This window comes from Salvelinus fontinalis, chromosome 28 (assembly GCF_029448725.1).
Source record: "Salvelinus fontinalis isolate EN_2023a chromosome 28, ASM2944872v1, whole genome shotgun sequence".
Taxonomy (NCBI): Eukaryota; Metazoa; Chordata; class Actinopteri; order Salmoniformes; family Salmonidae; genus Salvelinus; species Salvelinus fontinalis.
In genome coordinates this window covers 43,078,366-43,095,099 of record NC_074692.1, presented here as the reverse complement: position 1 = coordinate 43,095,099, position 16,734 = coordinate 43,078,366, and the positions used below count along the sequence as shown (strand labels likewise).

Sequence of the window (16,734 nt, the reverse complement as noted above, 5' to 3'; positions counted from 1 at the left end):
ACACTGTCATAGATGTGACATGCTAACTGTCCCAGGCAGAGATCTCACAAAGTGTTTTCAGTGAATGTAACGTCTTGAAGGGATGTCCATTTCTTACATTTCCTCAATTCCTCACGTCCTCTCTTATCACCTACCTCCTTATCGTTTTAGAGGAAAAAATGTTAAGGGGATGGACATGGGATCTTTTCGTCCCATACACTTTGAGACGGAGGCAAGGAGAGAGGATGTAACGAATCGGGGAAAGACAAATTGAGAAAGAGCCTCTGTTTCTACGGCTCCTCCCTTGTGACTGTGTCCTGAGAAGAGGATAACCCTACGGTGACCCTGTACGCTGTGAGTGTCATGTTAGGTCCCATTACAAACCCATTTACAACCTCTTCATTCCACATGTCGCAGTATAAGTCCTCTACAAAAGTCTTTAACACTTCATAGCAGGACTGATGCTGCTGCTAGCACACAACATAACACAGCATGGATTTCTTCCTCTGTCTCTCTCAAGTTTAATCTGAAGCAGACAGAAGAGTGTGACAGTTCTAAATGTGTTAAGTGGGGAAGTGTGTGTGTGTGTGTGTGTGTGTGTGTGTGTGTGTGTGTGTGTGTGTGTGTGTGTGTGTGTGTGTGTGTGTGTGTGTGTGTGTGTGTGTGTGTGTGTGTGTGTGTGTGTGTGTGTGTGTGTGTGTGTGTGTGTGTGTGTGTGTGTGTGTGTGTGTGTGTGTGTGTATTTGGGACAACGCTTCAAATTTCAACAGTTAATGTGGTCTACATTGTGACGGCATTGCAGTGTATTAACTTTAAATGCCAAGCATTCCACAGGACTTCATATTCATTTTGATGAAACACAGCACAGCTGATGATTGCTGGCTGTGTTCTAAACATCTGGCATAAACCTCCCAATCCCCTGGACGCACCATGATCATATTCTACTGTAAGCCTACAATACACACACCATGGTTGGCCAAATAATCATAACCATCTTCGCTGTAATAATCTTTCATATACCTGTTGTTTTGGTAGTGTGTACTGTAACCATCTGTCAGTCGGTCAGGGCAGGACAGGATTAGAGAAATGTTGCCAGCGAACTATATCAACATCTGCTGCATATTTCCCAGATGTGAAACCAAAACTGCATTTCATTGCAGAGAAACAGTAAAGAGATGGTGAAAGAGAGAAATAGAGAGACAGACAGACAGGGAGGGACAGACCGAGAGAGAGACAGAGAGCGAGACAGAGACAGAGAGAGAGAGAGCGAGACAGAGAGAGAGCGAGACAGAGAGAGAGCGAGACAGAGAGAGAGCGAGACAGAGAGAGAGCGAGACAGAGAGAGAGAGAGACGGAGACAGAGAGAGCTAGACAGAGACAGAGAGAGCTAGACAGAGACAGAGAGAGAGAGTGAGACAGAGAGAGAGAGTGAGACAGAGAGAGCGAGACAGAGACAGAGAGAGCGAGAGCGAGACAGAGACAGAGAGAGCGAGACAGAGACAGAGAGAGCGAGACAGAGACAGAGAGAGCGAGACAGAGACAGAGAGAGCGAGACAGAGAGAGCGAGACAGAGACAGAGAGAGCGAGACAGAGAGAGAGCGAGACAGAGAGAGAGCGAGACAGAAAGAGAGCGAGACAGAGAGAGAGAGAGACGGAGACAGAGAGAGCTAGACAGAGACAGAGAGAGCTAGACAGAGACAGAGAGAGAGAGTGAGACAGAGAGAGCGAGACAGAGACAGAGAGAGCGAGAGCGAGACAGAGACAGAGAGAGCGAGACAGAGACAGAGAGAGCGAGACAGAAACAGAGAGAGCGAGACAGAGAGAGCGAGACAGAGACAGAGAGAGCGAGACAGAGACAGAGAGAGAGAGAGCGAGAGTGAGACAGAGAGAGAGAGAAAGAACCCGTCACCAAACCTCTCTGTTCCAGATTGAGTCATGTCAAGTGTAATTAGTTTAACAAGCTGGACAGTATGTCATCCTGTTCCATAACTGGGGGATGTTTCATGGGCCGACAACATGGTGCCTTTCTCAGGCCCATCTATGTCCTCCTCTAATGAATTCAATTAAGAGGATGTTGTGTTAACCTCCACCATAACATTGTGCCTTATGGATATTATGGAGAAGAGCATCATCTGGTTCCCTCGCCATGCAGGAGATGCAGTATATAATAAAGCGAAAGGCAGTAGAAAAAGACTAGCACTTTGAGACTGCCCAACAGGATGCAGTGTGGCCAGACCACCAAAAGGTCAATGGCTCAAATTCAAACGCCCTTGAACCTTAAAACGCTAAATCCAATCCAAAAACCATGCGGCTGTGCAAGTCCATAACACACACATGCTACTTGTTTTGGCTAACAGAACTGTGTTTGGATAGGAGAGTACAGTGTGATTCAGATGGGTTGGTTGTATGAACACGGCTATGCTTGGTCTACTGGAGAAGCCTCTCAGTCCCAGGGCTTCTGGACGTTCTGTCTACTGTGGCTAAAGTCTTCGGATATCCCACTGATCCATCACTTCAGTGACCAGCAACACAAACCTGACACACTGGTCATGAGATCACCTAAAGATGAAGCACACCTTGCCGACAAACTGATTAGAACATTTCCTGACTATCGTACATGTTGAATCACAACTGTTTGCCGACAACCACCGCGTGAACTACTTCGCACGGCCCACGTTCGCTATGGTGTGTCTTGTCCTTAACACACATTAACCTCAATGAAGGTCATGTGATTCTTCCTGACCTTATAACACACAGTGGGCCAAAGAATACAGCACTGTGGAAACCCTTCAGAAGGAAACCCCTACTGTACCTTTTTCTTCTCTCGCAGGTCGTACAGAGCCAGGGTAGCAAACAGTGGTTCAATGTCAATCTCAAACCTATGGAGGACAGGGGAGAAAATAGATCAGCCTGTCATTTCACAGCAGTGTGTCGACCAGCCAGCAAACATTGTCAATAAGCCTGACGTATTATGACATTTTATCAATTCTATAAAGTTCTGCATTGTTGATTGAGAAAGCACATAAGTATTTTGCTGCAATTGTGTATGTGGCGAATACATTTCATTTGATTCTATTTATCAACTCAGGATACTCAACAGAAACATGGATTGTGGGTGCATGCACTCTCAGCATTGAGACTTGGAACTGAGCCAATCGAGTGATAAGCCCCACTGAAAGTTGGGACAAGCAGCTGCCAAAACAATGTTTAGAGATGATAAAGAACTTAGCTGAAACCTTTGGCAGCTTTGCGGTGTGGGAGAAGCAGAAAGAGAGAGAGAACAGACAGAGAGAGAGAGAGACAGCGAGAGAGAGAGAACAAGAGAGACAGAGAGACACTAGCCCACAGAAAGTGTGTAAGAGGGAGAGAAAGGGAACGTGTCTCACAGAAAGTGATGGTCTAAAGGAAAGATAACAACCACTGTACTGCAGAGCTCCCAGGCTATAGGCTAAGGTTCAGACCAAACTGAATGGTCTCCAACTTAACAATGGTCTGTCAGTAGCAGTAGCAGACAAATGCATGCTAAATGCTGGGAACATTTCCCCATCATTCATATTGTGAGATAATCTTCTCCTTGTCACACAAACTTTCTGTGGGCTACACACCTTCCTTCTCTCTGCCACCCTGTCCCACACAACATGTTGATTCTCACATAGAGGTAGTAGCTAGTTAGCTAGAGGCAAACAGTTATTTTCCTTCTGTGAAAGGTAATTCCCATACTTGATGGCCTGACACCGGATGATGATCCGGTCGCCCATGTGCTCTTTGGGACAGTCGGGAATGGGCCGGATCTCCACTGCATCATCCTGGAATACCAAAGGAATGTCATGGATCTAGCCACTCAATTCAAGTCAAGCATGCACAGAAACATTGACTGTGTGTGTGTCCCTCTCTCACGTCGTCGGCGGGTGGGTACAGGGCAAACAGCTCAGGGTGGCGGTTCCCCTGCCGGGCTTCCTGGTTGAACCTGTCCAGGTCGTCATGGTTACTGAAGTGCAGCAGCCCCTCCACTCTGGGGTCAGGGGTCAGACCAGAGCGGAGGTCAAAGTCAGAGGAGGTCAGGGTCCTGCTGGAGTCATCACTCAGTACCGCCAGGGACGGGGACTTCACCTGTAATAGTATTAATAATGACTGGTATTAGTAGAGAGAGGAAGACAGGGACGGGGACTTCACCTGTAATAATAATGACTGGTATTAGGACACAGAGGAGGACAGGGAGCGAGAGGAGGGCAGGGAGAGAGAGGAGGGCAGGGAGAGAGAGGAGGGCAGGGAGAGGATGGAAGAGAGACAAAATCCCCAAATAATGTTGAATTCTCCCAACAAAATAATTTTACTCAAGTGTATTGCATGTAGACCTAAATCAGTGTTCCAAATAATTGCAGCACTTTAAGTGTATAGGCCGGTAACTTGCTATGCTATCGCAGTGGATAAGACATCCATAGATGATTAACTGTGCGTGAACATCAAGAGAATCGAGACAAGCTCATGGAATCCATAACTATTGGGTTTCAACTCCAGGGGAGCCCAGTAACTTCTAAGTGAAAGGGTGCCCCCTACCACCATGGAGAGATCATAGTTAATTAGGGAGTACTAAGTCCATATGGAATCAGACTCCAACTGAGCTACATGACTAGACAGCTCTGAGTTCTCAGGCTGTGTCCTGTTTTCAACCACCACCAACATCACCCCTACCAACCCTCTTCTTCCTCACAGCACCCTCCCCACCAACCCCCTTCCTCCTCACAGCACCCTCCCCACCAACCCCCTTCCTCCTCACAGCACCCTCCCCACCAACCCCCTTCCTCCTCACAGCACCCTCCCCACCAACCCCCTTCCTCCTCACAGCACCCCCCACCAACCCCCTTCCTCCTCACAGCACCCTCCCCACCAACCCCCTTCCTCCTCACAGCACCCCACCAACCCCCTTCCTCCTCACAGCATCCCCCCACCAACCCCCTTCCTCCTCACAGCACCCACCCCCCCCCCCACCAACCCCCTTCCTCCTCACAGCACCCTCCCCACCAACCCCCTTCCTCCTCACAGCACCCCCCCCCACAAACCCCCTTCCTCCTCACAGCACCCCCCCACCAACCCCCTTCCTCCTCACAGCACCCTCCCTACCAACCCCCTTACTCCTCAGAGCACCCCCCACCAACCCCCTTCCTCCTCACAGCACCCTCCCCATCAACCCCCTTCCTCCTCACAGCACCCTCCCTACCAACCCCATTCACTCTTCACTGCACCTCCCCTCCAACCCACCAACCCCCTTCCTCCTCACAGCACCCCCCCCCCCTCCATCCCACCAACCCCCTTCTTCCTCACAGCACCCTCCCCACCAACCCCCTTCCTCCTCACAGCACCCTCCCCACCAACCCCCTTCTTCCTCACAGCACCCTCCCCACCAACCCCCTTCCTCCTCACAGCACCCCACCAACCCCTTCCTCCTCACAGCACCCTCCCCACCAACCCCCTTCCTCCTCACAGCACCCCCCCTCTTCATCACACCAACCCCATTCTTACCTCACGGCACCCTTCCTACCAACCCCATTCACTCTTCACTGCACCCCCCCTCCAACCCACCAACCCCCTTCCTCCTCACAGCACCCTCCCCACCAACCCCCTTCCTCCTCACAGCACCCCACCAACCCCTTCCTCCTCACATCACCCTCCCCACCAACCCCCTTTCTCCTCACAGCACCCCCCCTCTCCACCCCACCAACCCCCTTCTTCCTCACAGCACCCTCCCCACCAACCCCCTTCCTCCTCACAGCACCCTCCCCATCAACCCCCTTCCTCCTCACAGCACCCTCCCTACCAACCCCATTCACTCTTCACTGCACCTCCCCTCCAACCCACCAACCCCCTTCCTCCTCACAGCACCCCCCCCCCCCCTCCATCCCACCAACCCCCTTCTTCCTCACAGCACCCTCCCCACCAACCCCCTTCCTCCTCACAGCACCCTCCCCACCAACCCCCTTCTTCCTCACAGCACCCTCCCCACCAACCCCCTTCCTCCTCACAGCACCCCACCAACCCCTTCCTCCTCACAGCACCCTCCCCACCAACCCCCTTCCTCCTCACAGCACCCCCCCTCTTCATCACACCAACCCCATTCTTACCTCACGGCACCCTTCCTACCAACCCCATTCACTCTTCACTGCACCCCCCCTCCAACCCACCAACCCCCTTCCTCCTCACAGCACCCTCCCCACCAACCCCCTTCCTCCTCACAGCACCCCACCAACCCCTTCCTCCTCACATCACCCTCCCCACCAACCCCCTTTCTCCTCACAGCACCCCCCCTCTCCACCCCACCAACCCCCTTCTTCCTCACAGCACCCTCCCCACCAACCCCCTTCCTCCTCACATCACCCCCCCCTCCACCCTACCAACCCCCTTCCTCCTCACAGCACCCCCCCATCAATCCCCTTCCTCCTCACAGCACCCCCCCCCCATCAAGCCCCTTCCTCCTCACAGCACCACCCCCCATCAACCCACTTCCCTCCTCACAGCCCCCCCCCATCAACCCCCTTCCTCCTCACAGCCCCCCCCCATCAACCCCCTTCCTCCTCACAGCATCCCCCCCACCCTACCAACCTCCTTCCTCCTCACAGCACCCCCCCCCTCCACCCTACCAACCTCCTTCCTCCTCACAGCACCCCCCCCCTCCACCCTACCAACCCCCTTCCTCCTCACAGCCCCCCGCCCATCAACCCCCTTCCTCCTCACAGCATCCCCCCCACCCTACCAACCTCCTTCCTCCTCACAGCACCCCCCCCCTCCACCCTACCAACCCCCTTCCTCCTCACAGCCCCCCGCCCATCAACCCCCTTCCTCCTCACAGCATCCCCTCCACCCTACCAACCTCCTTCCTCCTCACAGCACCCCCCCCCCACCCTACCAACCCCCTTCCTCCCCGCAGCACCCCCCCCCACCCTACCAACCTCCTTCCTCCTCACAGCACCCCCCCCCACCCTACCAACCCCCTTCCTCCTCGCAGCACCCACCCCACCCTACCAACCCCCTTCCTCCTCACAGCACCCCCCCCACCCTACCAACCTCCTTCCTCCTCACAGCACCCCCCCCTCCACCCTACCAACCCCCTTCCTCCTCACAACACCCACCCCACCCTACCAACCCCCTTCCACCTCACAACACCCCTCCCCCCATCAACCCCCTTCCTCCTCACAGCACCCCCCCTCCACCCCACCAACCCCCTTCCTCCTCACAGCACCCCCCATCAACCACCTTCCTCCTCACAGCACCCCCCCACCCCCTCCACCAACCCCCTTCTTCCTCACAGCACCCTCCCCACGAACCCACATCCTCCTCACAGCACCCCCCACCAACCCCCTTCCTCCTCACAGCACCCCCCACCAACCCCCTTCCTCCTCACAACGCCCTTCCTCCTCACAGCACCCCCCCCCCCCTACACCCTACCAACCCCCTTCCTCCTCACAGCACCCCCCCCCCCCCATCAACCCCCTTCCTCCTCACAGCACCCCCCCCCCTCCACCGTACCAACCCCCTTCCTCCTCACAGCACCCCCCCTCCAACCTACCAACCCCCTTCCTCCTCACAGCACCCCCCACCAACCCCCTTCCTCCTCACAGCACCCCCCCTCACCCCACCAACCCCCTTCCTCCTCACAGCACCCCCCCTCACCCCACCAACCCCCTTCCTCCTCACAGCACCCCCCCTCACCCCACCAACCCCCTTCCTCCTCACAGCACCCCCCCTCACCCCACCAACCCCCTTCCTCCTCACAGCACCCCCCCCTCCACCCCACCAACCCCCTTCCTCCTCATAGCACCCCCCCATCAACCCCCTTCCTCCTCACAGCACCCCCCCACCCTACCAACCCCCTTCCTCCTCACAGCACCCCCCACCAACCCCCTTCCTCCTCACAGCACCCCCCACCAACCCCCTTCCTCCTCACAGCACCCCCCACCAACCCCCTTCCTCCTCACAGCACCCCCCCTCACCCTTCATTCCTCTTCTCTGTTGCAATCCTTCAGTAAATCTGCCTAATTTAGATTCAAATATTTCGTTGAATATTACTCAATGATTTTGTCTTCTTCAACAATCCTAAAATTTAAAGGGGAAACATCCATCCATCTTCCATCTAACCTCCACACCCCCAGCCCTGCTTAGCTGTGCCCCTATCCCACAGGATTACTAATGACCAGTGTGAAGCAGGGGACCATTAGAGGCTGACTGACAATAGGCCGGTTCTTCCCCTCTCTCCCTCTCTCTCTCTCTTTGGCCTGGAGCGGATGGGAAAAACACGGCTGGAACAAGGGTCTTTGGTTTGGGTGATTAGGACTTGGTAAGGCTGGGGGATGGGGATGGGGCTGGGGCTGAGGAGCTGGGAATGGACCTTGGGAGTGGGACTTCACTGTCAGGGCTTGGAGATTTTAGTTTGGGTCTATGGACTGACAGAGGTGGGGGGCTGGAGAAGGGGGCTGGAGGAGGGGTTGGCTGGGTGCTGGCTGGAGATTTGGCAGGACAGAGAGCTGGATGTTGGCTGGGGCAGGTCGGAAGCAGAGGGGGACTACATGAATATTCACGTCTCATTGTGTGCAGGTCAGGCTGGGTCGACATGAGGGAGACGGTGCCAGGATGGAGGTAATAGAAACAGGAAAAACACGTCTGTGTTCAGTGTTATGCTCCCCAAACCCTTCCCCTCTCCAACACCTCCCCAACCGCTCCCAAACACCTCCCCTCGCTCCCCAAACCCTTCCCCTCTCCAACCGCTCCCCAACCCCTCCGCTCCCAAACACCTCCCCTCGCTCCCCAAACCCTTCCCCTCTCCAACCACTCCCCAACCCCTCCCCCCCCCAACCGCTCCGCAACACCTCCCCAACCGCTCTGCTCCCAAAACCCTTCCCCTCCCAAACACCTCCCCTCGCTCCCCCTCCCCAGGCTCCCCAACCGCTCCCCAGCCGCTCCGCTCCGCAACACCTCCCCAACCGCTCCGCAACACCTCCCCAACCGCTCCGCAACACCTCCCCAGCCGCTCCGCAACACCTCCCCAGCCGCTCCGCAACACCTCCCCAGCCGCTCCGCAACACCTCCCCAGCCGCTCCGCAACACCTCCCCAACCGCTCCGCAACACCTCCCCAGCCGCTCCGCAACACCTCCCCAGCCGCTCCGCAACACCTCCCCAGCCGCTTCGCAACACCTCCCCAACCGCTCCGCTCCCCAACACCTCCCCAACCGCTCCGCTCCCCAACACCTCCCCAACCGCTCCGCAACACCTCCCCAACCGCTCCGCAACACCTCCCCAGCCGCTCCCATCCCCAACACCTCCCCAACCGCTCCGCAACACCTCCCCAACCCCCCCCCCTCCACCTCCCCAGCCGCTCCGCTCCCCAGCCGCTCCGCTCCCCAGCCGCTCCGCTCCCCAACACCTCCCCAACCGCTCCGCAACACCTCCCCAACCACCCCCCCTCCACCTCCCCAGCCGCTCCGCTCCCCAACACCTCCCCAACCGCTCCACAACACCTCCCCAACCGCTCCGCAACACCTCCAACCACCCCCCCTCCACCTCCCCAACCACCACCCTCCACCCCCTCTGTCTCACTTTCTATGGTTCCCTCGCTCTGTTCTCTCACTCATTTTCTCTACTTCTTTCTCTCCTTTCATTGCACACTGATTAGAATTTCCTTACAAGTACAGAGATTCTAAAACTAAAAGACAATCTATATCTATCGATCTGAGGAATCAGGAGATGTAGCTTGAAACAACTCTAGTATTCAGGTTTCATGTTGGGCATGTCATCTTTCTCTGATAGAAAACCCAGGGTATTATGTTTCTCTGATTATTTCCTTCCGTAATGTAATCTTTGGATCTGATACCTGAATGTCCTACTACAGTACACTCTGAATACACGTTGGTCCTCTGATAACAATGGGACTGACAAAACTGTTCCTTACGGACCCAAACCCGGATATATTTTGGAATGCCCTTTTTTGTTGTTGTTGTGTATGCACTGTTGTGTATATTGTGCTTACCGGTGTCTCTAGTTTCTCTGGCTGGACGTCAGACTCAAATGTCTGTTTCTGCAGAGTTTTGTGTAGACTTGCCCGCTCCGAATATGCACTCCAACTATCTCCCTGGCACCTATGCGCATACACACACACACAGCTTTTTTATCTTATCAGGGCAGATTAGATGTAGTATTCCACCCCCCACATAGACACAAAGCCCCAGGATGTGGATGAAAACCCTGACCAGGAGACTGAATGTGTGTGTGTGTACACTACCGGTCAAACGTTTTGGAACACCTACTCATTCAAGGGTTTTTCTATATTTTTACATTGTAGAATAATAGTGAAGACATCACAACTATGAAAAAACACATATGGAATCATGTAGTAACCAAAAAAGTGTTAAACAAATCAAAATGTATTTTATATTTGAGATTCTTCAAATAGCGACACTTTGCCTTAATGACAGTTTTGCACACTCTTGGCATTCTCTCAACCAGCTTCATGAGGTAGTCACCTGGAATGCATTTCAATTAACAGGTGTGCCTTCTTAAAAGTTAATTTGTGGAATTTCTTTCCTTCTTAATGCGTTTGAGCCAATCAGTTGTGTTGTGACAAGGTATGGGTGCAGAAGATAGCCCTAATTGGTAAAAGACCAAGTCCATAGTATGGCAAGAACAGCTCAAATAAGCAAAGAGAAATGACAGTCCATCATTACTTTAAGACATGAAGTTCAGTCAATACGGAAAATGTCAAGAACTTTTAAAGTTTCTTCAAGTGCAGTCGTAAAAACCATCAAGCGCTATGATGAAACTGGCTCTCATGAGGACCGCCACAGGAATGGAAGACCCAGAGTTACCTCTGCTGCAGAGGACAAGTTCATTAGAGTTAACTGCACCTCAGATTGCTGCCCAAATAAATGCTTCACAGAGAACAAGTAACAGACACATCTCAACATCAACTGTTCAGAGGAGACTGCGTGAATCAGGCCTTCATGGTTGATTTGCTGCAAAGAAACCACTACTAAAGGACACCAATAATAAGAAGAGACTTGCTTGGGCCAAGAAACACGAGCAATGGACATTAGACCGATGGAAATGTGTACTTTGGTCTGGAGTGAAAATTAAGATTGTTGGTTCCAACCGCTGTGTCTTTGTAAGACACGGTGTGGGTGAACGGATGATCTCCGCATGTGTATTTCCCACCGTAAAGCATGGAGGAGGAGGTGTTATGGTGTGGGGGTGCTTTGCTGTTGACACTGTCTGTGATTTATTTAGAATTCAAGGCACACTTAACCAGCATGGCTACCATAGCATTCTGAAGCGATATGCCATCTCATCTGGTTTGCGCTCAGTGGGACTATCATTTATTTTTCAACAGGACAATGACCCAACACACCTTCAGGCTAAGGGCTATTTGACCAAGAAGGAGAGTGATGGAGTGCTGCATCAGATGACCTGGCCTCCACAACCCCCAGACCTCAACCAAATTGAGATGGTTTGGGATGAGTCGGAACGCAGTGTGAAGGAAAAGACTGTTGGAAAAGCATTCCAGGTGAAGCTGTTTGAGAGAATGTCAAGAGTGTGCAAAGCTGTCATCAAGGCAAAGGGTGCCTATTTGAAGAATCTCAAATATAAAATATATTTTGACTTGTTTAACACTTTTTTGGTTACTACATGATTCCATATGTGTTATTTCATAGTTTTGATGTCTTCACTACTTTTCTACAATGTAAAAAATAGTAAAAATAAAGAAAAACCCTTAAATGAGTAGGTATTCGAAAACTTTTGACCGGTAGTGTATGTGTGCCAGCAGTAGACAGTGGGCCTAGGCTGTGATAAGTAATCAGTGTGTGGTATGTGTGAAGATAACCCCTCTGTCTATCACTGTCTCTCAGACATCTCTCTGTAGACAGACAGACAGACCAGACAGACAGCCTTGGTGCTGCATCTGAGAAGGAAACCACTGCACAGGCTTCCACTGTATAAACCACTGCATAGGTTTCCACTGTGTTGTCTGCTCCAGTGGTCATCAACCCTGTTCCTGAAGACTGAGCCACTTGGTGTGCAGCCTTTAGTCATGCTGCACACCAGGTAGCTCTCCAGGTAGTCCAGGGTTAGTGACCACTAGCGTACAGATATCTAGCATTTTACAGGTCAGTAGTCACAAGGGAAAGGAGATTCGGAAAGAAAGCAGCCCCTGAATGTGTCTAAGAGTTGATCAAAGGAAGTGTACCTCCTGCTGACCATCAGCCAGGGCTGGGTGTAACTCTGAACACAGTCCCTGACATGGGAATCCAACTCCACCCTATAGAGATATAGGCGGTCAGCGAAGGAATGAGAAGGAGGTTAAGCACACACACTCATTACATGCACACACTATCTTTATCCCTCATTCTGCATTCCCATCAGCACTATCTGTAACATGTTCAAGGTGAGTGACAATCCTAAAACAATAAGATACCACTGTCAGAATATTTTCACTATTTTACACCCTCTTGGGTTGTAAGAGCCTTCTGAGGTATACTTATTCTATTAAATTATAAGTTGGACCTAGGGAACTAGTGGGTGGGGTGTCATCTGGCCACAGATATAGTTTGATAGTGGAGAAAGTTACTGGGACTACTAGCCAGGCTTAAATCAATGTCTAATCCAGAACTCTAGATGCTCCCTGCTCTCTCCTAGATATGTGGGGATCTGATAGGCATAACAATCTAGTAACATGGTTGAATTTATTCTATATTGATCATGTGACCATGCGACCCACCCCTCTTCCGGTATAGAGTGGCGTACGGTCCGACACTCCTTCTCCACCAGTTCTACTTCCAGGTCGTCGTCGGGGAAATCTCCAAGCTCCTGCATGAGGGCGGAGTCTCCACTCCGTAGCTGTGACATCAGAAACTCTTCCAGGTCCAAGGGCTCCACCGCGTCATACGACTGGGGCTGGAGAGACAGACAGACATCATACTATTATATACAGCAAGGGCACAAAACATTATGAACACCTGCTCTTTTCATGACATAGACATGAACTTTTCCTCCATTACATTATTGAGGTCACTTGTTAAATCCACTTCAAATCAGTGCAGATGAAGAGGAGGAGACAGGTTAAAGAAGGATTTTAAAGCCTTGAGACAATTGAGACTGATTGAACATGTGTGCCATTCAGGGTGAATGGGCAAGACAAAAGATTTAAGTGCATTTGAACGGGGTATGGTAGTAGGTTCCACGTGCACCAGTTTGTGTCAAGAACTGCAACGCTGCTGGGTTTTTCATGCTCAACAGTTTCCTGTGTGAATTAAGAATGGTCCGCCACCCAAAGGACATCCAGCCATCTTGACAACTGTGGGAAGCATTGGAGTCAACATGGGCCAGCATCCCTGTGGAACACTCAACACCTTGTAAAGTCCAGGACCCGACAAATTGGGGCAGTTCTGACGGCAAAAGGGGGATGCAACTCAAGATTAGGAAGGTGTTCTTAATGTAAAGTGAAAGGGGAATGCCTTGTCAGTTGTACCATTGAATGCATTCAACTAAAATATGTGTTCTGCATTTAACCCAACCCCTCTGAATCAGAGAGGAAGTAGAGAAGGGGCGAAGGAGACGGTGACAGAGAGCGGTAGAGGGAGAAAATAGAGAGAGAAATAGTTTCATGCAGAGGGCACAGGCAGGAAACGGTTAAGGCACAAAGTTACCACGCAACTACATGTTGGCATTCTTAAGGTTATGAATAAACCACTGTAGTGCATCTAAATGTGTCATTGATAGAGTCAGATTATTCCAGATATGTTTTCCCTGGCTTCAATGAAAGGAATGCCTGGAAACAAACCAAGAACCTAACAACACATTGTTTAAAGTACAAACAGAGAGAGAGAGAGAGAGAGGCAGGAAGAGAGAGGCATACAGAGAGAGCGAGAGAGAGAGAGCATGAGGCAGAGAGAGAGAGCGAGAGGCATAGAGAGAGGCAGAGCGAGAGAGAGAGAGAGGCATAGAGAGAGAGGGAGGTATATAGAGAGAGAGGTGTAGAGAGGGAGATCTAACCCCTTCTGGGGAAATTGTAAAACACTAAACAAAAAACAACACAAAGAGTTATCTATCCAAAACGGAGATGTGTGGGTAAACCACTTCTCCAATACCTTTGGCCCTATAACAAAGAAGAAACAGCAAAAACATATACATGATCAAATACAAATCTTAGAAACTATTAAAGACGACCAGAACCCCCTGGATTCTCCAATTACCTTGAATGAACTACAGTACAAAATACAAACCCTCCAACCAAAAGGCCTGCGGCATCTTCCCAATATTTCTATAGAAGGACTGATCACCCCAATGTGACCCCAATAACTACCATGGGATATGCGTCAACAGAAACCTTGGGGAAATCCTCTGCATTATCATTAACAGCAGATTTGTACATTTTCTCACTGAAAACAATGTACTGAACAAATGTCAAATTTACTCTTTAAGTACCGTGCGACAGACCACGTATTCACCCTGCACACCCTAATTGACAAGCAAACAAACAAAATCTTCTCATGCTTTGTTGATTTCAAAAAATCTTTTGACATAATTTAGCATGAGGGTCTGCTTTAAAAATTGATGGAAAGTGGTGTTGGGGGAAAAACATACAACATTATATAATAATAATGTTCACAAACAACAAGTGTGCAGTTAAAATTGGCAAAAAACACACATTTCTTTCACCAGTCTCAACATCAACAGTGAAGAGAAGACTCCGGGATGCTGGCCTAGGCAGAGTTGCAAAGAAAAAGCCATATCTCAGACTGGCCAATAAAAAGAAAAGATTAAGATGGGCAAAAGAACACAGACACTGGACAGAGGAACTCTGCCTAGAAGGCCAGCATCCCGGGGTCACCTCTTCACTGTTGACATTGAGACTGGTGTTTAGGGGGTACTATTTAATGACGCTGCCAGTTGAGGACTTGTGAGGTGTCTGTTTCTCAAACTAGACCCTCTAATGTACTTGTCCTCTTGCTCAGTTGGGCACCGGGGCCTCCCAATCCTCTTTCTATTCTGGTTAGAGCCAGTTTGCGCTGTTCTGTGCAGGGAGTAGTATACAGCGTTGTATGAGATCTTCAGTTTCTTGGCAATTTCTCGCATGGAATAGCCTTCATTTCTCAGAACAAGAATAGACTGAGGAGTTTCAAAAGAAAGTGCTTTAAGGGGCCTCCCGGGTGGTGCAGTGGTCTAGATCACTGCATCGCAGTGCTAGCTGCGCCACCAGAGTCTCTGGGTTCGCGCCCAGGCTCGGCCGCGACCGGGAGGTCCGTGGGGCGACGCACAATTGGCTTAGCGTTGTCCGGGTAGGGAGGGTTTGGCCGGTAGGGATATCCTTGTCTCATCGCGCTCCAGCGACTCCTGTGGCGGGCCGGGCGCAGTGCGCGCTAACCGAGGGGGGCGGGTGCACGGTGTTTCCACCGACACATTGGTGCGGCTGGCTTCCGGGTTGGAGGCGCGCTGTGTTAAGAAGCAGTGCGGCTTGGTTGGGTTGTGCTTCGGAGGACGCATGGCTTTCGACCTTCGTCTCTCCCGAGCCCGTACGGGAGTTGTAGCGATGAGACAAGATAGTAATTACTAGCGATTGGATACCACGAAAATTGGGGAGAAAAGGGGATAAAAAATAAATAAAAATTAAACATTTAAAAAAGTGCTTTGTTTTTGGCCATTTTGAGCCTGTAATCGAACCCACAAATGCTGATGCTCCAGATACTCAACTAGTCTAAAGAAGGCCAGTTGTATTGCTTCTTTAAATCAGCAAAACAGTTTTCAGCTGTGCTAACATAATTTCAAAAGGGTTTTCTAATGATCAATTAGCCTTTTAGTATGATAAACTAGCTACAATAGTTATTTACAACATTAGCAATGTCTACACTGTATTTCTGATCAATTGTATGTTATTTTAATGAGAGAGACAGAGAGAGAGAGGCAGAGAGAGACAGAGGCAGAGAGAGACAGAGGCAGAGAGAGACAGAGGCAGAGAGAGACAGAGGCAGAGAGGCATTTTAGAGCTGGGAGGATGAGGACAGGTTTGATCACGACTCTGCTCTCAACAACCTCAGACCTGTCAAGGAACGAGACGACTGAGCTCATATACTTTCCATAGAAACTTTACATTTAAACTGTACATGTGCATGTGTGTGTATATTTGTGTGCTTGCATGTTAGTCTATATTTGGATTTAGATCTACGTTTTTAATGGTTTATTTCTTATCACGTTAGTCTATAAATCCTCATCATAACCCTCTGCAACCCCTGGGCAACTATCCCCATATTCTAACTCCTAAGGGGTGGCTGAGTCCACCTCATGACAGCTCATATGATTGACATAAAGACCCAACAAACGCAGATCAGAAGAGAGAAGTATCACGTGTGTAACATAATTCCAGACAAAAACCCACAACAGTTTTTGTTAAGTTGGTGTTGTGCTGTGTAGCTAACTCTGTAACTACTGTGGTGTTCGATGGAATTACTCTTCACATGGAAGCTGTAAGACACACAAAACAATAACTGAATGGTAGTCAAAGGCAACTTGCCAAATTCTGTTCTAATTACATCACTATGGCAGTAACTGTGGGGTTACATATACAGTAGTGTAGTTACTATAAGGTAATGTGTGAAGTGTGGCTCAGAAATCTGCCAACTCAAGCAAAGATCTGAATGGAGGATAATCTGGAGAGCAATTCAGAAGAGCTTAGATCACACTATAGAAGAGATGAATATCTATAAATCACCACTCTACAA

General features: G+C 50.5%; 1 protein-coding gene across 1 annotated transcript in view; it reads right to left on the bottom strand.

Moving 5' to 3' along the window:
- The window catches only part of LOC129825786 (dedicator of cytokinesis protein 8-like), a 111,267-nt gene that overhangs the window by 76,377 nt on the left and 18,156 nt on the right, over positions 1-16,734 (bottom strand). Inside the window, exons 3-8 of the mRNA XM_055885928.1 lie at positions 12,738-12,913; positions 12,207-12,278; positions 9,996-10,104; positions 3,877-4,089; positions 3,700-3,785; positions 2,792-2,858 (exon numbers count right to left, since the gene is read on the bottom strand). Of these exons, the coding sequence (XP_055741903.1) occupies positions 2,792-2,858; positions 3,700-3,785; positions 3,877-4,089; positions 9,996-10,104; positions 12,207-12,278; positions 12,738-12,913 (723 nt within the window). The remainder of the gene's footprint in view (positions 1-2,791; positions 2,859-3,699; positions 3,786-3,876; positions 4,090-9,995; positions 10,105-12,206; positions 12,279-12,737; positions 12,914-16,734) is intronic.